This window comes from Mustelus asterias, chromosome 5 (assembly GCF_964213995.1).
Source record: "Mustelus asterias chromosome 5, sMusAst1.hap1.1, whole genome shotgun sequence".
In the NCBI taxonomy this organism is placed as follows: Eukaryota; Metazoa; Chordata; class Chondrichthyes; order Carcharhiniformes; family Triakidae; genus Mustelus; species Mustelus asterias.
The window spans coordinates 83113750-83140050 of NC_135805.1; the positions used below are offsets into that span (position 1 = coordinate 83113750).

Below are 26301 nucleotides of genomic sequence, written 5' to 3' on the forward strand. Positions count from 1 at the left end.
GTCACTGTCTGCGTGGAGTTTGCATGTTCTCCCAGTGTCTGCGTGGGTTTCCTCCGGGTGCTCCGGTTTCCTCCCACATTCTGAAAGACATGCTGGTTAGGTGCATTGACCCGAACAGGCACCGGCCAGTGGCGACTAGGGGATTTTCACAATAACTTCATTGCAGTATTAATGTAAATCTTACTTGTGACTAATAAATAAACTTAATGTTAGTGGAATAGATGTTAGTGGAATAACTTTAAAAACTTTTTCAATTGCTCACCCAAGCCAGTGTTGCCCTTAAAGGGATAAACACCACACAAACCATCCAGCAGTTTCTGGCAATTCTCAAATCCGATCTCTTCTTTGCCACAAACTGCTGGCTTTTTGATACATTCATAATGATGTGCACCATGAATTCACCATTATCTTTCCAGTAGTTTCTGGACTAATATCGGAGTTTGAATGTGCAGAATATATTATAAATAAGTTGCAGATCTATTCCACTAACATTAATTCAATTGGCTATTAAGCGGGTTTGTGATGATGATGGATAAAATTTATTTGCAGCTATTACGATTGCAATTATATTTTTCAAAGATGTTGACCGGAATTCTCTCAGCTCCCAGGCCCCGCTACCGCTGCCAGCAAGAATGGAGAATTTGCCCCTCAGCCAAATCTCCATTCACAGCAGCAGGACTGGAGAAACACAGCCTCGAGCGAGGTTGGAGAATTCTGGCCACTATGCTACGAGAAAATATCTGCATCAAAGTTTACAAAATACACAATCTTAATGAAGTTTTTAAAAGAGAAAATCAGTTTGTAATTTTTGGTGAGATTGTACGTTGTGCATTGTGATGCGGACCATTCAGGAATTTGGGATTTTACTCTTTCCTTTCTCGGTTCGAGACATAGAAAGATCGTCAACTTGATCAACTGATCCTCAGCCAAGTTGAGCGTAGATGCTTGCCCAAAATGAGAGATTCAATAATGCAAAAAGCCAAAACCTACTGTCAGATATTTGAATCCAACGGTGGAGATTATTCCAGCGATAAATCCAATCAGCAGACTTCCATAGGGATAGATCATCATGTCAGCAGAGGTCCCTGCAGCGACACCACCTGCCAGCGTGGCATTCTGTATGTGAACCTGCACAAAGGAAAACAAACACTCACTTCATCTGAGAGAAAGCACAGTGCCACTTGACACATTTAAAATTAACCCAATTTGTAGGAGTCATTTAGAAGAAGTGGTTCTCTTAAAGGCTATCGTTTTGGAAAAAGTGCCTGTCATGATTATTTTTCTTTGATTACGCAATGTCAAAAAGATACAGTATAACCCCATAAGAATATCTAACCAAGATAACCAGGATTAAAGATTAAACTAAAATTTATTAATGTTCAATTTGAAGTCTAACTGAAGCCTGGCAACAGGAGATCACACAGGAAAATTAATCTTCAAATTTTGCATTAGAAAATATTACCTGATCCCCTGGCAGAAAATCGTGTCTACAAAATCCTTCCCTTCTCAAATTCCTGTAGATTGAATATTGAATACCGCAGTTTTGCAAGACTAGTAAAATAGATTGATGCAACTAATGAAATACCAGAAACTCCCAGAATTCATTCTGGGATGACTAAATTGGAGTGACAATGAGGTTTAGGATTTCATTTCTGAGCACTTGGTTAAAATGAGGTGATTTTTCCTCCTATTACATTTGCTGCTATAATGACAATGGATAAAATAAATCCTTTTTGTGGTCAATAGCTGAGTTATTCTACTTCAAGCAGTGAAAGAAATGGAACCTTTTGCTCTCACTGGTGGCAAGCTTGGAGACCAGAAGGACATTTGTTTAGGTGGGATGGTGACAAACCAGAACTCTAACACCTTCCGACATCTACCAGAAATGAATTCTGAGTGGGAAGGCCCCCGTTGTTGCCTAACCACTCTGCCAACAATTGGGGCTCTTAAGTGGCCAATTAATGACCACTTAATTGCCTCATCCTGTCACCACTGTTATTAACCCAACTGCAGGTGGGCTTACTGGCATGCATCATGTTCAATTGGTAAAATTGTACAACAAACTTGCCACTTCTAGGGTGGGTAGGGGTCCTCAATTGAAAACACTCAGTTCCTAACTGAAGGACTGGATGTCAGGAAGGGAGAGGACAGCACCCACTGGTAGCCACCACCAACCCTCCTTTACCACTCTCCCTACAGCCCCCATCTTGCGAACCAACCCCCTCCCTCCATCATTAATGAGCTGACCTCATCACTGCCTGATTGTAATGTAGCTTGGTAGGCCTTCCCAAGAAGAGGCAGTGCTGGTCTCTTGCTGGGTTTCTTGCCTGCAGGCAACATTCCTGACAACTCAGCAAGATTACACCCAAAATTTCAAAGAGTTAATGAATGAAGGAGTCGTGTTTCAGGAATTGCTCTATTCAGAGAGGACAGTGCTGATGCAAAGTAGAGTCAGTAATTATGATAAAATTAACAAATATGAAAATATTCATCCTCACCATATCTAATTTTCCTTTCTTATCAAGCAAGCTAGAGAGGGCATAGGCTGTGAGCACACATGCAGCCAATGAGTAATAAGTGTTGATAATGGCTCTGTACTGTCCATCAGGGTTTTCTACAATGGCAGAGTTGAAACTTGGCCAAAACATCCATAAGAAGAGAGTACCTGTAACATATTTAGAACAATATGTAAATATATTGGAGCTTTATAAAAACAATAGTCTATGTGGCAAAGGGAAATCTGAAAATTATTGGTTATATTTAGAAGATGAACTGATCGAGTTAATACACCGATATTAAAAACTAAAACAAACTGGCAGAGGTACCTTTAGCATTGAGCATTACATAATTGTGCAAAAATGTTACTATCCAAAAACAAGCCCTCAAAAAAAATTAATTATTTAAGATCACATGTTTGATTAAACTAGTGATTGGAATCTGGGTTCAAAAGCAACTCAACAGTAAAATCCGTTTTGTCTGCAAGCTATGTGACATTAATTTGGCAGTATCAATTCAGTTGCCAGATTATACGAGTCTATAGCACTCAAATCCCCCTTATTTGGTACAAGTTGTTACTAATTTAACAATCTTGCAAGATTGTGATGTGCAAATTAATAAACATCACACTGACCTGGTCGATAGCACTCTTGAGGTTTGAATTGAGACACTGTTAGGATAACATATGTGGACCGTTATTTCTGTATGTAGTCTTAGGACTAGATTTCCATGGTCCTAAACAGGACCATATGGAGATAGAACCAGAAAAAATGGCTGCCGAGCAAGATGGCTGGAGGTCTTGCCTCTGTTCCCACCCTTGACCATTTTCATGAGAGCGTGGGAGGGAATGGACATAGAAACTGCCGTTCCTATGAAAGAGATAACTGAAAGCATTGTGGGCATATTGAGAGCTGCCCCAAGTAATTTTTAAAAAAAATTCATGGAGGTGGCCGGACGTTAGCTGCTGTCAGGTTTTCCAGCTGCGTGAAGGCATGAACCATGGATTGGAGGTGAGAACAGTAAAAGGTAAGCAAAATGGTTTTGTTTCTTTTACTGTTCACCATTAAATACCGTAGCATGAGTTGCATCCGCACTCATTAAGGTGAGTCATGAGAGTGCTATGATTGGGAGATGTAGCTATCCCTTAAATAATGTAAATGCTAGATTGTTATTTCTGCCGGAAAGCAACCTGTCACGCAAAAGATCAACATTATAAATATGGAAAAGTACGAGTTTAAAAAGTCAATCAAACGGAAAGAAACGTAGAATACATTTCGCACGATTGAAAGGGTAGTCAAGTATAACTGATGTTGATTCATTTCTCATTGCTTTTTGAGGTAGAAGTTGTGAACTCTGTTTGTTTGCTTCGGGAGATTTATGGGCTATTTGCTGCAATTCCACTGCCTAATCATTTGGCAAGTATTTTGCACTGTTTACACAGTTACCTTGAAGAATCTATTTGCTTACTCAGGGAGTTTATGAAATATTCAATGGTTCCCTATTGTTATAATAGGGCTTATGAGTTCTTATAATAAAGTGGGTAATATGTGAGTGTGCAGGGTGGGAGTTTGAGAAGGGCGAGGGGGTTGAAAGAACCTGAAAGCATAAGAGTGAGGGGTGAAGATAAGGAGGATGATGGGGTGAGGGTGAGGTGAAGGGGTCGGGGGTTGGGTGAACAGGGTGGGGTGGGCACGGGAGTTTAACATAGTCGGAAGATTCAACTGTATATAGATGAGCTACTGATTGACTCAGAAGAACTAGTCTGAGGTTTCTTATGGGAAACGAACCAAGCCTTTTAATCTGGTCACTGTACTCATCCTCTGACATGAAGTTAGTCCCTGATGCTGTCACAAGCTAACCAAAATGAAAGTGTTCCATTCTTAAACGCATTTATCGTTCACCTTAATAAAGACAACAATTATTTAAAATATTTAAAATAAGTTATTATCGAGTCTTAAGATGTTTGAAATACAAAATGTATCAGATTGAGCAGTTTCCTGTGCATGCAATATATCTGATTTTAATGCCACAATTGCCATCATGGTAGGCATTGGAGAGTACGGCGGAACAAAACATTCTGATCTTGTCATCAAAATCAGATATTGCATGGATGGAATGCTGCTCAATCTGAGACAACTCCAGGCAATGGCCAAGGTCTCCAAGGACATACTTCATGATTTCCTGTTTACCAATGACTGTGCAGTCACTGTCTGCTCAGAGCTGGACACACAACGGAGTATGGACTTGTTCTTGCATACATGCGACAGCTTTGGTCTTATGATCGGCAACTGAAGTAATGTCACATCCTGCTGCAGCAAATCCCTATCTTGAGCCTAAGGTTCATGACAAGAAGCTGTGAGCAGTAGGTAAGTTCAATTATCGTAGCACACCCTGTTTATGATGATGAGACACATGAAAGAATTGCCAAAGCAAATTCCAAAGTGGAATCATATTGGATTTGATGCAAAAACTGTCTCTCTCTCCACAGATGCTACCAGACTTGCAGAGTTTTTCCAGCACTTTCTGTTTTATTGCCAAAGCAAGTGTACCCTCCGGACGATGCATATAGACTTCAAGGACCACACTTGAGTTGTCAGAAATAAACAAGAACAACAACTTGCAATTACATAATGATTTTAATGTAGAAGAATGTTCCATGGTCCTTCAGTAGCTAATAGTCAAACAAAAATTGATATAGGGTCATAAAATTGACACTAGGAGAGGAGGCTGAATGCTTGGTCAAAGAATTCGGTTTTAAGCAGCATCTTAAGGGAGGAGAGTGCGATGATGAAGCAAAGAGGTTTGGGGAGATAATTCTAGATGTTAGGGCCTAGTCAGCTGAAGATAAGGCCATCAGTGTGGGATGAAGAAAATGGGCAATCTACAAGAGACCCTTATTAGAGGAATGCAGAATTCTCAAAGGGTTGTAGGTCTGGAGGAGGTTACAGAGAGTGGGCAGGATGAGGCCATGGAAGGATTCGAGCAAGAGTATGAGAATTTAACATCAAAGCAATAGAGCTGGCATAGTATGTAGTGCTGGAGCAGATTGTAGCAGTACGTTTGAGTAAGATACAGTATAGAAAGGATATTATTAAACTAGAAAGAGTGCAGAAAAGATTTACTAGGATCCACCGGGACTTGATGGTTTGAGATATAAGGAGAGGCCAGATAGACTGGGACTGTTTTTTCCCTGGAGCGTAGTAGACTTAGGGGTGATCTTATACAGGTCTATAAAATAATGAGGAGCATAGATAAGATAGATAGTCAACTTCCTTTACCAAAGGTAGGGGAGTCGAAAACTAGAGGGCATAGGTTTAAGGTGAGAGGGGAGAGATACAAAAAGGTCCAGAGGGGCAATTTTTCACACACAGGGTGGTGAGTGTCTGCAACAAGCTGCCAGAAGCAATAGTAGAGACAATTAGGGTACAATTTTGTCTTTTAAAAAGCATTTAGACGGTTTCATGGGTAAGATGGGTATGGAGGGATATGGGCCAGACACAGGCAATTGGGACTAGCTTAGTGGTTAAAAAAAAGGGTGGCATGGAAAGTTGGACCAAAGGGCATGTTTCCATGCTATAAACCTCTATGACTCTAGTAGATCAGATATAGGTGTTTTGCTGGTTAGTGCAAAATGTGCATGTTATGTTCTAAAATGATTGCCATGAGTTGTACATTTTTACTTACCAATCATAGCAAATAAATCCGAGTGATACAAAGATCCTTCGTTATCATGGCCGCCTTGCAATCCTGGCCTATATAGGACACGAGACACGGCCAGGCCAAAATATGCACCAAAAGCATGAATAGTCATTGATGCACCAACATCTTTGGCCTGTAAAAGATCCAAAAACTATCTGTTGCTTTATCTAGATTAGTGAACATACATTAAACTCCAAATTATCTGAAACAAGTGAAAGCTGCATTTGTATCCCTAATTCGTCGACAGCCCTTAAGAAATCAAATTGAAACTGCTGGAAATATTCATCCAGCCAGGAAATGTCCACAGAGAGAAAGAGTTCACATTTCAGTTGTGGTGATATAAACAGGGCCTAGTTTTAAGGCTGATAAAATTGGATATCCTAAATTAAAGAATTGGGCACATTGAAATCAAACACAGTCAAACCTCAGGCAGGCCAATTGTACAAATACACAAACATGCCTGGACCTGACCCATCAACCACCCATCAAAGGTCGTTGCACTCTACTGATACTTAGCAGGAGATCATTGCATCCCATTGAAATGCACCAGCCTATTGTTAGATGCCCAGATCAGGCCAGACTTTCGTCACCGAAAGTTCCTGCAGTTACATGTAAGCAACAACATGGAGATGGTCACCTGGGGGCGGACCCTGGTGTCCTGTCAGGCAGACATCAAGAAACCCACTGGGTATTGGAACCCCCTCCTGGGACCTCATTGGCCGGAAGCCAGAGAAGTTTCTGGAAAGGCAAGCAGCTAGGGGGTAAAGGAACACATTTCAGACACACCAGCAGCGAAGACATAAGAACATAAGAAATAGGAGCAGGAGTAGGCCATCTGGCCCTTCGAGCCTGCCCCGCCATTCAACAAGATCATGGCTGATCTGAAGCGAATCAGTTCCACTTACCCGCCTGCTCCCCATATCCCCTAATTCCCTTATCGATCAGAAAACTATCTACCTGTGATTTAAACATATTCAACGAGGAAGCCTCCACCACTTCAATGGGCAGAGAATTCCAGAGATTCACTACCCTCTGAGAGAAGAAGTTCCCCCTCAACTCTGTTCTGAACCGGCCCCCCCTTATTTTGAGGCTGTGCCCTCTAGTTCTGGTTTCCCTTCTAAGTGGAAAGAATCTCTCCACCTCTACCCTATCCAGCCCCTTCATTATCTTATATGTCTCTATAAGATCACCCCTCATCCTTCTAAACTCCAACGAGTACAGACCCAATCTGTTTAATCTCTCCTCATAAGCTACACCCCTCATCTCCGGTATCAACCTGGTGAACCTTCTCTGCACTCTCTCCAAGGCCAATATATCCTTTCGCAAATAAGGGGACCAAAACTGCACACAGTACTCCAGTTGCGGCCTCACCAGTGCCTTGTACAGTTGCAGCAAGACCTCCCTGCTTTTATATTCTATCCCCCTCGCGATAAAGGCCAACATTCCATTCGCCTTCTTGATCACCTGCTGCACCTGCAGACTGAGTTTTTGCGATTCGTGCACAAGGACCCCCAGGTCCCTCTGCACAGTCGCACAATGTAATTTTTCTCCATTTAAATAATATTCCAATTTACTATTATTTCTTCCAAAGTGGATAACCTCACATTTGCTAACGTTATATTCCATCTGCCAGATCCTCGCCCACTCGCTCAGCCTATCCAAATCTCTCTGCAGACTTTCCGCGTCCTCCACGCAATTCGCTTTCCCACTCACCTTCGTGTCATCAGCAAACTTGAATACCCTACATTCAGTCCCCTCCTCCAGATCATCTATGTAAATGGTAAACAATTGAGGCCCCAGCACCGATCCCTGCGGCACGCCACTGGTCACCAACTGCCAACCAGAAAAGCACCCATTTATCCCAACTCTCTGCTTCCTGTTAGATAGCCAATCCCCAATCCACGCCAACACCTTACCCCTAACTCCGTGTACCCCAATCTTCTGCAGCAACCTTTTGTGAGGCACCTTATCGAACGCCTTCTGGAAATCTAAAAACACCACATCCACCGGTTCCCCTCTGTCAACCGCACTCGTGACATCTTCATAAAAGTCCAGTAGATTCGTCAAACACGACTTTCCCTTCATGAATCCATGCTGCGTCTGCTTGATCGAACCATTCTTATTCAGGTGCTCTGTTATTTCCTCTTTAATAATGGACTCTAGCATCTTCCCAACTACGGACGTTAAGCTAACCGGCCTGTAGTTACCCGCCTTTTGTCTACTTCCTTTTTTAAACAGCGGCATAACAGTAGCTGTTTTCCAGTCAGCCGGCACTACCCCAGAGTCCAGCGAATTTTGATAAATTACTACTAACGCATCTGCTATTACCTCAGCCATTTCTTTCAGTACCCTGGGATGCATTCCATCCGGGCCCGGGGACTTGTCTACCTTCAGTCCTATCAGTCTACCAAGCACCACCTCCTTAGTAACAGTAATTGTATTAAGGACCTCCCCTCCCACTAACTCTCGATCTCTAGTATTCGGCAAACTATTTGTGTCTTCCACCGTGAAGACCGACACAAAGAACTTATTTAAAGTCTCAGCCATTTCCTCGTTTTCCACTATTAAATCCCCCCTCTCATCTTCCAAGGGTCCAACATTCACTCTAGCCACTCTATTCCTTTTTATATACTTGTAAAAACTTTTACTATCATTTTTTATATTTTGAGCTAGTTTAGTTTCATAATCTATCTTTCCTTTCTTAATCGCTTTCTTAGTCGTTCTTTGTTTTTCTTTAAAGCTTTCCCAATCCACTAATTCTCCACTATTTTTGGCCACTCTGTACGCATCTGATTTTATTTTAATACTCTCCTTTATTTCCTTTGTTATCCACGTCCGGTTATCCTTTTTCTTACAGTCCTTCTTTATCACCGGAATATATTTTTGCTGAGTACTTAAATAAATCTCCTTAAAAATCCTCCACTGTTCCTCAGCTGTCCTACCTACCAGTCTGCTCGCCCAGTCTACATTAGCCAATTCCACCCTCGTCCTATCGTACTCCCCTCTGTTCAAGCAGAGGACACTGGTTTGGGACCCTACTTTCTCACCCTCCACCTGTATCAGAAATTCCACCATATTATGATCACTCATCCCAAGAGGATCCTTCACAAGAAGATCCTTAATCCTACCTGTCTCATTGCACAGAACCAGATCCAAGATAGCTCGCTCTCTCGTAGGTTCTGTAACATACTGTTCAATGAAACAATCCCGACAGCATTCCAAGAACTCTTCCTCAAGCCCTCCACATCCAATTTGAGTTGACCAATCAATATGTAGGTTAAAATCCCCCATGATAATTGCCGTTCCACTTTTGCACGCATCCATTATTTGCTTGTTTACAGCCCTCCCCACCTCTAAGCCACGCCTACCAGTGTCTTTCTCCCCCTACTATTCCTTATCTCCACGCACCACGATTCCACGTTTTGCTCCTTAGAGCCTATGTCATCTCTCACTACCGTCCTGATATTATCCTTTATTAACAAAGCTACCCCACCTCCTTTTTCTACCTGTCTATCCTTCCTAAATGCCTGATAACCCTGTATATTCAGTTCCCAGTCCCGGTCACCCTGCAACCACGTTTCTGTGATGGACACTAGATCATATTCATTTGTATGGATTTGTGCCATCAACTCATTTACTTTGTTTCGAATGCTTCGTGCATTCAGGCAAAGTGTCTTTATGCCAGCCTTTATCTGGACCCGGTTTGTTGAAGCGCTACTAACATCTCCCAAGCCCTCTCCTCCTTTAGCTAGTTGTTTATTCACTATACTCCTGGCATTAGAGTAGACACCTCTCAATCCTATGGTCTGACCTCTCCCCTTCTCTGTTCCCAGTCCACCTGCCCTCTTGCACTGCCTATAACCCTGCTCTGTTTGCGAGCTACCTTCCTCACTCTCAGTCACGTCACTTTGATCCCCTTCCCCCAACCTAAGACACGACGAGGGAGATGACCTTGACCATTCGAAAGACTGACCAGGGAAGGAAGAAGCTGCCATCGAGACTCACCTTCGTGACTACGGACCAGAGGGACTCAGAGAATCGGACCTGCAGTTCAACCAAACCATCTTTGCAGGTAGTATACTTGAATCTGGGGTATCCTCTTGTTTTATGTGGGTAATTTAAGGGTTAATAGTGTTATTATTAATAAACTTGTTGAACCTTTACTTGTGTTTGTCCTTTGTCCATCTTGCAAATAAGGACACCGGGATAAAACCTTAGAGTAAGCAAACTGGTCGAAAGTATCTGAGAATTAACAGGTACAAGACAGTTGATGTCCTCTTGTCAGATAAACGTTCACAGATGCTGCCTGACCTACTGAGTATTTCCAGCATTTTCTGTTTTTATTTCAGATCTCCAGGATCCATTGTATTTAGATTTATCTTAAGAATGTTGTTGATTTTGTATTTATGATTTCTTCACTCCGTGCATAAAGTAATTGCATATCATCAAGTGCCTTTTTGTAATAGCTTTCACCAGATTGTAGAACGATGCTTCACAGATGGAAGCTATTCAGCCCATCATGCCTGTGCCAGCTCTTTGAAAGAGCAATCCAATTCTCATTCCCTGCCCTTTCCTCAGAGCACTGCAATTTCTCCCCACCTTGACGTATTTATCCAATTCCCTTTGGAAAGTTATTATTGAACAGCTTTCATTTCCCTTTCAGCCAGAGCATTCCAGATTGCAACAACTCTGCTAAAAAAAAACTCCACATTTTGCCTCTGGTTCTTTTGCCATTTACCATCTTCAATCTGTGACCTCTGGTTACTGGCTCTTCTGCCACTGGAAACAAATTTTCTTTATTCTAACAAAACCCTTGAATACCTCTTGTGAAATCTCCCCTGAACCTTCTCTGCTCTAGCGAGAACAAACCCAAGCCTCTCTAATCTCTCCATATAACTGAAGTCTTGTATCCCTGGTACCATTCTCAAAAATCTCCTCGGGATGGTCTCGAAGGGTTTAACATCCTTCCTAAAGTGTGGTGCCCAGAATTGGCCGCAATATTCCAGCTCGAGCCTAATAAGTGGTTATTAAATATTTTGCTTAACTTCCTTTCTTTTGTACTGCATACCTGTCTTTAAAGCCACAGATCCCATTGATTTTGTTCTATTAGTGTCTAAGATTTTTTTGTATGTGTACCCTTTAAAATTATATCATTTAGTTTCTTTTGTCTCTCTTCCACCTTCTAACCAAATTACAGTGCTCTATTTAAACCAATAAATTTTAAATGACAAGAAAGGCAGGAGAATGGGGATGAGAAAAAAATCAGCCATGATTGAATAGCGGAGCAGACTCAATGGGCCGAGTGGCTCCTATGTCTCATGGTCTTATAAAGCAAATTATTTTTTAATTAATGATGTAAACCACGACAAATTATTTGTTAATATAAATCCAAAATGTAATGCATTCATCCTAAAAGGGATATGTTCGGCACCAACTTGTGGGGCCGAAGGGCCTGTTTTGTGCTGTAGTTTTCTATGTTTCTATGTAAAAGGGCAGCTATAGCTTAGAGGGTTCCACTGATACAAAAGCAATGCCGTGATCTGAGAGGAATTGTGCTTTGAACAAAATATTGATGGATTTGAACATTTGGGCCATTAATCTGTTCTTTATTTTATGAGAGCAACCACTTGTAAACTTCATAGTCCTAAATCAGTTATATTTTATGGTGCAAATTTTACAAGTTAATGCGTCCCAACTAAAGCAAATTGAAAAGTCAGGCATTGCAATCTCCCAGATGCAGCCAACTGAATTTCCTGATTATTAACTTTCATTATACAATCTTCCTACCCACTAGATCTGCTAACACTCAAAACTTCTATATCTTATTTACATTATTTTGGTTTATTATGTAATGTTAACTGTATTGCTTTTTTCACCTGGAATACACCTCACCCTGATGACCTACTAGACAACTGAAAATCTGTCACTGGAGTAGAAATTACTGTTGCTAAGAATAACAAGCGAATGTTTGAGACCTTTGTTTGATATTCCTCTGTGTTTTGTTTTCATGGAGGCCCAAAAGTGTCTTGGTAATTTTTCTCTGTTGCTATGGGATTTTTCTCTGTGTCAATTGGAATGCTGTATTTTCCTTCAATCCAATAGTGACAGCACATCACAGCATTTAATTACCTGTGAAACATTTTCTGATGCACTGTGAATGTGAAAGGCACATAAATGTAAGTTCTTCCGGTTTTGTACCATGAGGAACAGTTTTGGCCCCTTATGTTATTGTAACTTGCTCTGTACACAGTGTTCCAGAGATGTTGTAACATTGGCCGGGATTGTTTGCTCCTGTTTGCATCAGGCAGGTTTGGCAGCGAGAATGGAAAATATTGTGAAAAGGCCTTAGTGGCATTTCATGTCGTAAATGCAGGACATAACTGTCCCCACCCCCTATCAGTGGTGGATCCCGTTTCCCGCTGTTCAACATTGGGAACCTCATTGTAATACATTAACATATAATTATTGGGCCCATACGCTGGAATCATACATATCCCCCATGTCAAACAATGCATCCACGGTGGCCTGATCTCAGAATGATGCAATGTCTAACTGGTTTCAAAGAGCATGCACCTGGTGAGCAGAACTCTGAAGGGAGCTTGGAGTGAGTGTACTCAAGCTGATGCTGTGCTTGTGGAGCAGCTCCATGTCTTGTAGGGGATGGGGGTAGAGTGGAGGGATAAGTTAGAGGGGGTAGGTGGGGCGTGAACAGGACAAGGGGTGAATGGGGGTTGGGCAGGGGTGAAGTTGGGGACAGAATGTTTCCTGGGTTTGGCGGCTATCACTTCTCAGCAATCTCTGAAGTCTGCCAGCTGTGTGCAAGGGTGGCCTATAAATGTGGTGCCTGGATCATTGAAGTGCTGAGGTGATGGTGAGATGGGCAAATTAGAGGTTGCCTACCAGTGATACGATGTGGAACCCGTGCTACCAAATTATTTTCTATTTACAAAAAATAGGATGGAAAAAATTGGCATTGTCATCAGTGAGGACAATGGCACCCTTCCTGCCCGCTATTGGACTTTACCAATTTCTGAGACAATTCAGCCCATTGTGAATTCTGGGTATTTGCCTCTATTATCCCTTTTAAGATCCCCTGAATACTTTTTTCACCTTCTCGCCTCCTGAATGGTGATGATGACACCAAGACTCAGAGAACAAAGAAAATTACAGCACAGGAACAGGCCCTTCGGCCCTCCAAGCCTGCACCGGCCATGACTCATTGACAGTTACTCATTTTAACATTTCTTTCCAGATCCTCAACATTTCTCATCCCTCAATCTTTTGTTATCTTTCTAAAATCCATAAGATAATTCTAAACTTTCTTCACCTAATCAATTTCACTTCCAATTAATCTAACTTTTTTTAGATGGAGTTATGTGACCATTGACATTTTGCCTTGGTCTCTCAGAAAGTGAAGCGTACGTACCTTCAAGAACTCAGCAACTAGGTACTCATTGCAAGCAAATATCGTAATCTCGAGCAGAGTCATGATCAGAAGCTGGATTGGACTGGTCTTCCCCAAGACTGCTCCAAATGAAATCAGAGCAGTTGCTGTGCTGAAGTCTGCATTAATTAAGCTACAGAATAAGAATATTTACATTACTTTCCATTGTTTATGTTCTGAATTCAGTTCAGCGGCTATTAAGTGCCATTGGTGGCCAATGATTACTGTTAATCGTTGTTTTGTAGCTTATATTCAGTTGAATATAAATTATTTCCGTTAAAACTCATATCCATGTCAGCCACTAGGTAAATGTAGCTGATTGGGAATCCAAGTGTGAGTTATTGTATTTCAGAATAGACACCATCATTTGGCATGTGGTCTAATACCCAACTTAATGTGGTATAAACATACATAATTAACCATTTTGTGAGTTTGTTGGTAAAATGATAAAATGAAAGCAGTGTGTGTGTGAATAGTTTTTGATCATTACTTGCTTTACTTCCTTGGCGCTGGATGTTTGTTAATTCAAAATGCACATGAGGTCCGTTCACCCACATTATATTCTACAAAAAATTAGTGCTAGATTCTAAAAGTATTTACTTAGCAATTGGATCACTCTTGGTAGATTCAAAATCAATATTTTTAGTATAATCCAACTTTTAATTTATGTGCATTGTAATGAAAAGTTAAAATGCCATTTTGTATTCACACTGAGGCAAGAAGCCATGTCAATGAGTAAACCAGTTATGGCATTACTGGAAACAAACACAAGATCAGTAAAATACACAGCCTTAATTGTGAAACAGCTAAAAAAATAAGCAATTAATCAATAAATGTATCAGAAAGGCTGGTAATATAGCCTGGCACATTAAGTTTGTTATGTTTTATAAATTATACATTATTAACACTTGATTCTAAGTACACTGGTCAGAACTGTAAAATGTTGTCTTCACAACTAGTCTGGGGAGATAACATGAACTTCGAAACCTTTGTTGGCCTGGACTGAACAAATCATAAATTGACAGCCAGTTAAATTAACCAATCATAGTTTGGTGCATAGGCTAATTCAAGATAAGTGACATAGCTTAAGGGAAGCCATTGTCTTGAGCTTAAGACAGTGGACGGGATTTTCTGCTCCCCGTCATGTGTTTTGCAGCAATGGAGGTAGCCTGCCATTGGCTGGTGGTGAGATCTTCCAATCCCACCGCTGTGAACAGGAAGGAAGGGTTTCCCATTGTTTGCGTCCTGGGAGATCGCCATAAATGGGACTTAAAAATCCCACCCATTGTGTGTAATTAACTAAAACTAATGGGCTAGTTCTTATTTCATTATTGACAAATTATGGACCAATTGGTTATTTACAACAACTTGGCTAAGGTGGGTTTACAACATCTTTAACATATAAAATAACGGTCTTGAGAAACCATCTTTGTTAACTTGTTATCCATATTTTTAGAGCCATCGCTTCACGTCTTGTGCGGATCAACCAAGGAGGGTGGTGAGAAGTCTGCTCAATTGTTAAAGTTAAGCTTTCTCATCTTACTATTAATTACTGCTAATTACTGTTAATTGACACTTTTCATTTTTTCGTTCTGACTTGTCATCTTTATACTTTTTAATGGTCAATAAACCTTCTGAATTCACCATTTAAAGTGTTCATTGTTGTCGAATGATTAGGTTTTGGCGAACCTGGTTTAATTTACAATTGCAAACAACCTGAACCCCATAAATCTTTTTAAACCACCCTGCTCTAGTGCAGGCTAATCCTGTTCCATATGCAGCAGAAGCTGCAAGTGGCAGTTGTTGCAGCACGAGGTAACATGACAAGGAAGTCTTGAATCACAACGGTGATTTATTGATCAACGGTTAAAACTATATACAAACAATCTCAATAGAGATACAGGTCTCATCCCACCGACTCTTAGGCTCACATTGCAGGTTCCGCTTATCAGGACCCACGCCCTCACACCAGATTGGCTGGGGTTTGCGCGCTTCTTTCTGATGGCCCCAGGAGGGTCATGTGACCCACAAACAATTGTCCCCTAAAGGGGCCACCTAATCTTAATCAATGCCTTTTCAGAAAGCTTGGGCTTGTACTCACTGGAGTTCAGAAGAATGAGGTGGGATCTGATTGATGTATAGAAATGCCATAGGACATTTCTGTGAAGTACTGATTCTTTTTCTGAGACTATGGTTAGGATAATGTGTCAGGGAACTTCATTGTACTTCTAATCTTTGCGGTGCATTGGGGTGCAGTGCACATCTTATAAGGCTATTTTGTATCAGTTGCATATTTCATTTGGGCTGTTTCTTTAATCGCTATGAGAAATATGAAAAGAACAAATATAAGTATATTACATATTCTAACTGAAATGACAGGGTAGATTTACGAATATACTCTGGAGTTCTCTTATTGGGAATTCTGCGGGAATTTTTATCCATTGATTTAAATATACAAGATGATCATTGGACATCGTAAGACGTGTTCAAGCTTTAATACAAACATTCAATCAGCAATTAATCAATTAAAAAACCTGAAAATGTTGACTTTAATTTTTCCATCATGAAAATGGTGCAGCCAGCCTTGCATCAGTGCACCCCACTGAAGACCAAACGCGGCAATGAGTAAATTAAATCCAACACTGCTGAATCCATATTTCTTCAAGAAAGTCATCAGAAAGCCAAATCCAACAAAGATCATTACGTGTACATCCTGGAAACCTGAATAAGAAATAAATATCACTTATTATTACCATTAGCTTATCTTAAAAACTATAAAGAAACATAGGGGCTGATTTTCTTGACTTACCACGCCTCAGTGCTGGATAGGATTAGCACATCTAAAGTGCATCTTACCTGTCCAGGCACAGGAAGCTGTTTTCCTGCCTATTAGCCTCAGGGCACTCTAGCTGCTGTGAGGGAGCAACAGTGAGAAGGCACCATGGCCCTAAGATCCAGTGGATAACCTGGATACAGATTACTGCTTGTGTTTTGGGGTTCTTAGGCTTTCTGCCAGGTACCCAGACCCTTTGATCTGAAGGGGTTTTCCTATACAACAATGGGAACGCTTCTGAGAGTTCTGAGAGATTGATTCTAGGGATGAAAGGGCTGTTGTACAAGGAACGGTTGAAAAGCTTGGGCTTGTACTCACTGGAGTTCAGATGAATGAGGTGGGATCTGACTGATGTATAGAAATGCTAAACGGAGATTTATAACGTGGACATTGAACAGATGTTCCCTCCCTTGTGGGACAGTCTAGAACAAGAGATCATAGATATAGAGTGAGAGGAGGTAGGTTCAAAACTGAGATGAGGAGAAACTACTTCTCACAGAGGGTTGTGCATTTGTGGAACCCACTCCCCCAGGGTGCAGTGGAGGCAGAGTCAATCAACAAGTTCAAGAAAGAGATAGATACATTTCTGATGAAAAGTGGGATAAAGGACTATGGGGAGAAGGCAGGAAAGTGGAATTGAGACCAGGATAAGATCAGTCATAATCATGTTAAATGGTGGAGCAGGCTCGAAGGGCTGATTTGCTTACTCCCGCTCCTAATTCCTATGTTCCTATGTTTAGCTAAGTTGAAAAGAAATTTACTCTCTGATGCGCGACAATCAAGCACGTGGAACAAGGCTTCAGTATTGAAGGCTTTTATTGTCTAACAATGGAACTAACTAACACGAATACACCAGTTCAGACTGAAGGGGTCCTGCCGGAGTAGAGGGTCTTATACCTCTCCTCCGGAGGCGGGGCCCCACCGGGATGTGCCATAATAACATTTACAACAGGTAAACACCCTAACCCAACAACATTGTACAACCCCCACAGTGACAACACCCTAACCCAACAGTAACATAAGAACAACCCCCAGTGGTAACCAACGATGGTTCACCACATTCACCCCTCCTTTAAAAACAAAGGCCGGCGGGGTGCAAAAAAACAGGTCATATGTACAAAATTCACAAGTCCAGACGGTCTGGAGGACCGCACCGTCGCTGTGATCTCCTCAACACCGGTTGCGAAACCGGAGCAGGTGCTTGCGGTGGCGTTCTCTCCAAAACAACGTCCGGCTGTCCCCTCAAGGACTCCCGGGCCGGTTGGCCCTGGTGAGGCGATGGTGCAGGGGATCCTGGAACCTTCGGTGGTGGCGCCGATCTCAGAGTCTCAGGCAAGCTGTACATGGGAGTAGAACTGTTATGCACTGGTCCCGGTGCTGACCGCGCCACGTCTGGGGAAGAAATGAGTAGTAGGGGATTCGTGACAGGGGATATGGGAGCGACAGGAGTTGCTACGTCCCCTGCGGGCGCCAGGTCTCGAATGGAGACAGTGTCCTCTCGCCCGTCAGGATATGCCACATAGGCATACTGAGGGTTGGCGTGGAGGAGTTGGACTGGTTCGACCAAGGGGTCGGACCTGCGAGCCCTCACATGTCGCCGCAGAAGGACGGGTCCTGGGTACGTCAACCAGGCTGGTAATGAGTTCCCCGAGGACGACTTCCGAGGGAATGAGAACATCCTCTCGTGGGGAGTAGCATTGGTTGCCGTACACAGGAGGGAGCGGATAGAATGGAGCGCATTTGGAAGGACCGCCTGCCAACGGGAGACTGGAAGGCCCCTGGATTTCAGTGCCAGTAGGACATCCTTCCAGACTGTAGCATTCTCCCTTTCCACCTGTCCGTTACCCCTAGGGTTGTAGCTCGTGGTTCTACTAGAGGCAATCCCGAATGAGAGCAGGAATTGCCTCAAGTCGTTGCTCATGAACGACGAGCCCCTGTCGCTATGAATGTAGCAGGGGTACCCGAACAGGGTAAAAAGCTCACTGAATGCCTTGATGACGGTGGCAGTCGACGTGTCCGCACAGGGGACAACAAACGGGAACCGGGAGTACTCGTCTATTATGTTGAGGAAATAGACGTTCCGGTCCGTTGAGGGAAGGGGGCCCTTAAAATCCACACTCAGCCTCTCAAAAGGGCGAGTGGCCTTGACCAATTGTGCCCGGTCTGGTCGATAAAAGTGTGGTTTGCATTCTGCGCAAATCCGACAGCTTCTCGTCACTAACCTGACATCCTCCACCGAGTAGGGCAGGTTGCGGGCTTTGACGAAATGGTAGAGTCGGGTGACTCCAGGATGACACAGGTCATTGTGGAGGGCCTTCAAGCGGTCCTCCTGCATGATGGCGCATGTTCTGCGCGAGAGGGCGTCCGAGGGCTCATTGAGCTTCCCTGGACGATACATAATATCGTAATTATAGGTGGAGAGCTCAATTCTCCACCGCAAGATCTTATCGTTCTTGATCTTGCCCCTCTGCGTGTTGCTGAACATAAACGCCACGGATCGTTGATCCGTGATCAGAGTGAACCGCTTCCCCGCCAGGTAATGGCGCCAGTGTCTGACTGCCTCCACAATGGCCTGAGCCTCCTTCTCCACCGCTGAGTGCCGAATTTCGGGGCCTTGAAGGGTGCAGGAAAAGAACGCGACGGGCCTGCCTGCCTGGTTTAGTGTGGTGGCTAGGGCGAAATCAGATGCATCACTCTCCACCTGGAAAGGGATGGATTCATCCACCGCGTGCATCGTGGCTTTCGAAATGTCGCTTTTCAAAGCCTTGAAGGCCAATTGGGCCTCCGGCGTAAGTGGGAAGGTCGTGGACTTGATGAGCGGACGAGCTTTGTCCGCGTAGTTGGGGACCCACTGCGCATAGTACGAAAAGAACCCGAGGCATCTCCTCAGTGCTTTCGTGTTAGCGGGCAAGGGAAGTTCAGTAAGGGGACGCATACGGTCTGGATCAGGGCCAATGACCCCGTTTTCCACCACGTATCCAAGGATGGCTAACCTGCGCGTACGGAATACGCACTTCTCCCTGTTATAGGTCAGATTCAGGCGAGATGCGGTGCGCAGAAAGTGTTGGAGATTCGTGTCATGGTCCTGCTGGTCATGGCCGCAGATGGTGACGTTATCCAGGTACGGAAGGTAGCCCGCAACCCGTTCTGGTCCACCATTCGGTCCATAGCACGCTGGAAGACCGAGACCCCATTGGTGACACCAAATGGAACCCTGAGGAAATGGTATAGACGACCATCCGCCTCAAAAGCCGTATATTGTCGGTCCTCTGGGCGGATGGGGAGTTGATGGTAGGCGGACTTAAGGTCTATGGTAGAGAACACTCGGTACTGCGCAATCTGATTGACCATATCAGAAATGCGCGGGAGAGGATACGCATCCAGCTGCGTATAACGGTTAATGGTCTGACTGTAGTCGATGACCATCCGAGGTTTGTTCCCGCTTTTGACTACCACGACCTGCGCTCTCCACGGACTAGCACTGGCCTGTATGATCCCTTCCTTGAGGAGCCGCTGAACCTCAGATCTAATAAAGATCCGGTCTTCAGCGCTGTAACGCCTACTTTTAGTAGCGATGGGCTTGCAGCCTGGTACCAGATTCTTAAATAGGGATGGTGTAGTGATTTTCAGAGTGGAAAGATTGCATGCGGGGCGCTTTGGGCAATTTGGAGGCTGCGGCTGATTCCCTACTGCCAGTGAAGGGAGTGGCCCACCGTACTGTAGGATCACACTCTTCATGTGGGCCATAAAATTTAGTCCGAGGAGAATTGGCGCACAAAGGTGAGGTAACACAAGGAGCCTGTATTGCTCGTAAATTGTGCCCTGTACCTCTAGAGTTACCATACATCGTCCTTGGATCGGTACAGACCGGGACCGTGATGCCATGGAAATTGTCTGCTTGGCAGGGAGAACCCGGAGTCCACACCTTTTAGCAGTGTCAGGGTGTATGAAACTCTCGGTGCTCCCACTGTCAAACAGACAATTCACAGTTCGACCATTTACCTTGATATCCATCATTGAATTCTCAAGCCTGTGGTGCTTAGTCTGGTCCAGGGAGATCGACGCCACCGTTGGCCCCTGGGCGTCACTGCATGCCGCCGATGTTGATGCTGAGGACCCCTGCTGGTCGCTCCTAGTCGTCGTGGACCATGATGGCCGCCCCCATGAATCGCACGTGGGCGAGGGCGCCAAACGCAGCGACTCCTGGTGGTCTTCCTCCTCCTCCGTCAGCCACGATGGCGCCGTCCTGGATTCGCACGTGGTCGGACCTCGTGGGTACTGCGACGCCGAAGGAGATTGTCTCCGTTCTGGAGGGTTACAAGCTGCACTGCCGTTTTTGGACTTCGACCTGCAAACTTTACCGTAGTGGCCTTTTTTACCGCACTGGCTGCAGATTGCCGTTCTTGCCGGACACTGTTGCCGTGGATGCTTGGCCCCACCGCAAAAATAGCATCGCTGGCCGCCTGGAGCTGCCGCCGTCGTCGGATCGATCTGGGAGCGCGAGTTTGCGGGGCGAGGAGGTAGTTGAGCTTGCTCTTGCCATGTTGACTCCATGTGGTCCTCAGGGTACAGCGCCAAGCTTTTCGACGCCGCTTCCAGCATCTCAGCCATCTCCATCGCTTGGGTCAAGTCGAGGTTCCCCTTTTCCAGTAATTTAAGCCGGATGTACGAGGACCCTACCCCTGCTACGAACGCGTCTCGGGCGAGGTCGTACATGTATTGTTCGGCTGATACGTCTTTACAATCGCAACCCCTGGCAAGCTGCAGGAGCTCATTGGCGTAGTCCTCCATGGTTTCGCCCGACTGCCGACGTCGTGTAGCGAGGAGGTAACGAGCGTGTATCTCGTTGGGTGGTTTCGTGTATCGTTTCTTCAAGAGCTCGACGGCCCTCGGGTAAGTGGTAGCCGCACGAATCGCGAGATAAATCGTGTCGCTTACCCTTGCGTGGAGGACTTGGAGTTTGTCGCTGTCTGTAGTAATAGCTACAGAGGCAGCCAGGTAGTCTTCGAAACACTTCCACCAGTGGTCGAAGGTGTTAGCGGCACCGACCGCACGTGGGTCCAACGCCAGACGATCTGGTTTCAAGATCTGTTCCATACTCTTTTTTTGTACAGCTGAGAGTTTTCTGTTAGACAATAAAATTGATGCGCGACAATCAAGCACGTGGAACAAGGCTTCAGTATTGAAGGCTTTTATTGTCTAACAATGGAACTAACTAACACGAATACACCAGTTCAGACTGAAGGGGTCCTGCCGGAGCAGAGGGTCTTATACCTCTCCTCCGGAGGCGGGGCCCCACCGGGATGTGCCATAATAACATTTACAACAGGTAAACACCCTAACCCAACAACATTGTACAACCCCCACAGTGACAACACCCTAACCCAACAGTAACATAAGAACAACCCCCAGTGGTAACCAACGATGGTTCACCACACTCTCCATTAAAATTGCTTTGTGTGTTCTCGGAGTCCTTGAAGATCTCACCAACACTGAAATGGAAAACACTCATTCCCAGTGCTGATAAATTCCCTTCATGAGCAAAATATATTTTTTAAATTAAAAGAATTGACTAATTCAAAGTTATCCTATAGGGTCGTTGAATTCAATGCAGCATGTTATATATCAGTTAACTATTCACTATTTGTGTTCACATATCAGCCAAAGAAGAACAGGAGGATATTGCAAAGCTGCATTGAATGCAAACAAATGCAAAGCCCTTTCCAGTGAATTGCAAAGGAAATAGTTTCTATCATGCTATGAATTGCAACAAATGTGAGGCCATTTTGCTGTCACAAATGAAAATTTACTTAAAAAGCAAATGGAATGGTGACAATGCTTATGCAAAGGGTATTAATGTTTAATAGAATTGGACTTCAGGGTTGCAAAACATGCCTACTGATTAAATGATGCATTTTGCAGAAGACACACTTGATTGCATAACAATACTGTCCACAAGAGGTCACTGTGACATAATTTCTATGGGTTGATCCAGTCCTTTTATATAGAACAGAATATAGTCGCAATAACATAAATTTGAGAACGGTTTGTTTTTCTTGCCATGAATATATATTTGGCAAGTTCATACAATATTTATTTAACAGCTGTCTTTGGGCAATAGCAAAGTTTAAAAGCACACACCCACCAGGATATGAGAAGTTACTTTTGAAGTGTGAGATGGAACCAGGACTGGGGACGGAGGAAGGAATAGAGGGCAAGGGCAGAAGACTGTCTGGGGAGCATGTTTGAGAGCCTGTGCCGGAAAGGGTGAAAGCTTGTCTGGGTGCCATTTAATTAAGATGACAGGACCTTTGATCCCATGAGGTAACGTTGGAGTAGATGACTTCCTGACCATCCTGCGATTAAATTCATCAAGCTCCTTGTGGATGCATAATTCATCAGCTGAACAGCAGAAGATTGCATATGTTCAACAATCCTGCGGGAATCACTCTGACTTTCCTGCATGCCACCAGACATTGGGTGGAATTTTCTAAAAAAAAACGCAAGCATCAGGTTCTGACTGCAAACGGACGTGTTTCTCTCCAGAAACACAGCCAGATTTTCACACCGATCTTCTGAAACTTTGCAAAGAAAATCGAGGGACATGGTTTGCACCGTCAATGTACGGGGCCTGATAGAGACGGCAAGGCCGGCTCCACAGAGATCTTTTTTTAAAGGGTGCCTCAATCTCAAAGTAAAGTTAAAAATAACCCACCCACCAGCCCCCACACAACCACCACAGACACTGGGACCCCTTGGCAGACAAGGGGAACATCCCGAACCCTCGAATACAGAGGGGTAATCTCTCTCCCACCACTCAATGATCAGAGCAATCATCCCACACCACGAAGACATCAGGTGACTCGACCCCTCTGCAGATATTGGGGCAGCCCCCACCCCCACAGTCTCCGTGCCCATCTCCATTCAGTCTCCCACCCCCTCCCTCCCATCAACCATCGGGCCCCACCCACCGCACACATACACATAAGAGGAAACTACCGCCCCATGGGGTTACCCAGCAGACACGCCCCTGGCAATGCCAATTTGACAATGCCATGCTGGCTCTTCAAGGGTGTCAGGCATGTCCCTCACCACCCGGGGGCGATACTCGCCTTTGTGATGAAAATCAGTAGCGATTCCCACCGACGTGGCATCGCACCAGGGGGTTTGGGTGGGGTTTGGGGGGAGCGGGGAGAACATTTAATGAGGCCAGAAGCTACGGCGTTAAGCTGTATAATGATATTTTTATTCATTCAAATTCATGGAAATCAGGTTCATGCCAATTTTTGGGGGACAGGGAAGATCTCAAACTGAAATCTTGCCACCGCAAATCCCGTTATGGCCCTCTCGTGAGATTTAGCGGCCACAGCAGGATTTGCACCCGTGTTGAACGGGCCCGCAGAATCATGCCCATTGTCTCCAGAACAGAAGATTCCAAAGATTGATGTGGAAATGTAAACAATTGGGGCTCCAGCGTGGCTCCCTGAGACACTCCACTGGTTACAACTTGCCAACTTGAAAAATAACCATTTATCTCAACATTCTGCTTCCTGTTAGCTAACCAATCCTTTATCCATGTTAATAATATACCCTCTACACCATGTTCTCTTATCTTGTGTAGTAACCTTTGATAACACCTTATCAAATCCAAATACACCACATTTACATGTTTCACTTTATCCAGCTTGCATGTTAATTTTATTTTTTAAAACTCTAACAAAATAGCTAAACATGATTTCCCTTTCAGAGAGCCATACTGACACTATTTGATTCTATTATGGTTCCTTCCTGAACCTCCTTAATCGTGGATTCTAGCAATTACCCTCTGGCCAATGTTAGGCGAACTGATCTGTAGTTTTTGGCTTTCTGCTTTCTCCCATTTCTTGAATAAAGTGTTACATTAGCAATTTTGCATGCACTGGGACTAATGCAGAATCTAAGAAATTTTGGAAGTTTATAACCAATGCATCTAGTTCCTCTGTGGCCACTTCTTTATGACTCTCAGTGTGGAATTTAACAATTTTTTTCTAACTGTTGTTTCCGGCAGGAAAAGCAGAGAGCAGCCTGCCAGCTGTTTGCCAGGTTTTCACACCGTATGTTCTTAGAGACTTAGGGGAAAAAATGGAAGAGGCAGATCCCATGATATCATGCTGGTGGGGTGGGCTCTGAATCATAGAATCATAGAAACCCTACAGTGCAGAAGGAGGCCATTCGGCCCATCGAGTCTGCACCGACCACAATCCCACCCAGGCCCACATATTTTACCCGCTAATCCCTCTAACCTACGCATCCCAGGACTCTAAGGGGCAATTTTTTTAACCTGGCCAATCAACCTAACCCGCACATCTTTGGACTGTGGGAGGAAACCGGAGCACCCGGAGGAAACCCACGCAGACACGAGGAGAATGTGAAAACTCCACACAGACAGTGACCCGAGCCGGGAATCGAACCCAGGACCCTGGCGCTGTGAAGCAGCAGTGCTAACCACTGTGCTACCGTGCCGCCCATTTGCTACCGTGCCGCCCAATGTATCATTCCCACCAGCAATCTCAGCTCCTGAGTTTGGGGTGCCCACCCTAGTAAAAAAAAAAGGAACTTTCCCCAAGGATGTGGGACCCTCTCCCATAGAAAATGGGACCCCCCCCCACCCCACCACCACCACTAGGGAAACCCCCACACACTCCCCAATGGAAGTTTTCACTGCCAGGGGCCCTACCAAGATATTATCTGGGCATGGCCTTCTCGCCTTGGGCGTTGTACTTACCTGTGCACCCCCGCAGCTTCTCCTTGCCAATTCCCTGTTTGTTAGGACCTGTTGTAAACCCCTGATGTTATGGTTAATACAGTAGGGAAGCTAATAATATCTAAATGTATGGTAATTGGGTTCCCAATCTTCATGGGCAGGAACCCCATTACGTCATTGACAGAGGGCAGGATCCATCTGAATGGGAATTCCCACTGACGTAAAAGGGGACTCCCATTGGATTCTCCATGTTGAAAATACCCCTTAGCATGTAGACATGGGGGCTTGTCAACCTTTAGGTCCAATAGTTTTCTTAGTCTTTAGTGATGGTACTTGTTTTAAGTTCTTCCCTCCTGTTTGCCTTTTGATTTTCAAGTATCCTTGGGAAGTTTTCTAAGTCTTCTACAGAGAAGACAATCACAAAATACCTGTTCAACTCCTCAGCCATTCCCTTGTTTTCCATTATCAATTCCCCAGCCCACTTGCTAGGGGAAGCAACACTAGTTTTAGTTACTTTTTTCCTATTTAAACATTTTAAACATTTGTAGAAACACCTACTATGAGTTTTTATATTATTAGCTACATTTCTCTCCTACTTTACTTTCTCTCTGTTTACTTTTCAGTCATTCTTTTCTGATTTCTTAAAATCTGTCCAATCTTCTAACCTACCACTACACTTTGCAGATTTGTAGAGTGTTTATTTCAATTTGATAACTTCCTTATTCAGCCATGGATGACGCATCCTTCTGAACAAGTCTCTCTTTCTCTCCGGGATAAATCTTTGATGAGGGTTGTTTAATATTTCCTTAAAGATCAGTCACTGCATATGTATTGTCCTACCTTTCAACCTAGTTTCCCACCTCATTTTAGTTAGCTCTGTTTACAATATCTAATTATAAAACCTGAGTCTTTGACACTTTTCCACTTCAAGCTGGACATAATATTTTATCATGGTATGATTGCTGTCACCTAAAGGCTCCTTTACCATGAAGGTATTGATTAATCCTGTCTCATTGAGGATCTGATTAAAATGAAAAGGGAGGCGTACGTTAAGTCCAGGCAACTGAAAACAGATGGAGCTCTGGA

General features: G+C 44.0%; 1 protein-coding gene across 1 annotated transcript in view; it reads right to left on the bottom strand.

Moving 5' to 3' along the window:
* Positions 1-26301, bottom strand: part of LOC144493649 (ammonium transporter Rh type A-like) — a 48876-nt gene that overhangs the window by 16683 nt on the left and 5892 nt on the right. Inside the window, exons 2-6 of the mRNA XM_078212930.1 lie at positions 16174-16360; positions 13622-13772; positions 6181-6328; positions 2499-2665; positions 991-1128 (exon numbers count right to left, since the gene is read on the bottom strand). Coding sequence (XP_078069056.1) covers positions 991-1128; positions 2499-2665; positions 6181-6328; positions 13622-13772; positions 16174-16360 — 791 coding nt within the window. The remainder of the gene's footprint in view (positions 1-990; positions 1129-2498; positions 2666-6180; positions 6329-13621; positions 13773-16173; positions 16361-26301) is intronic.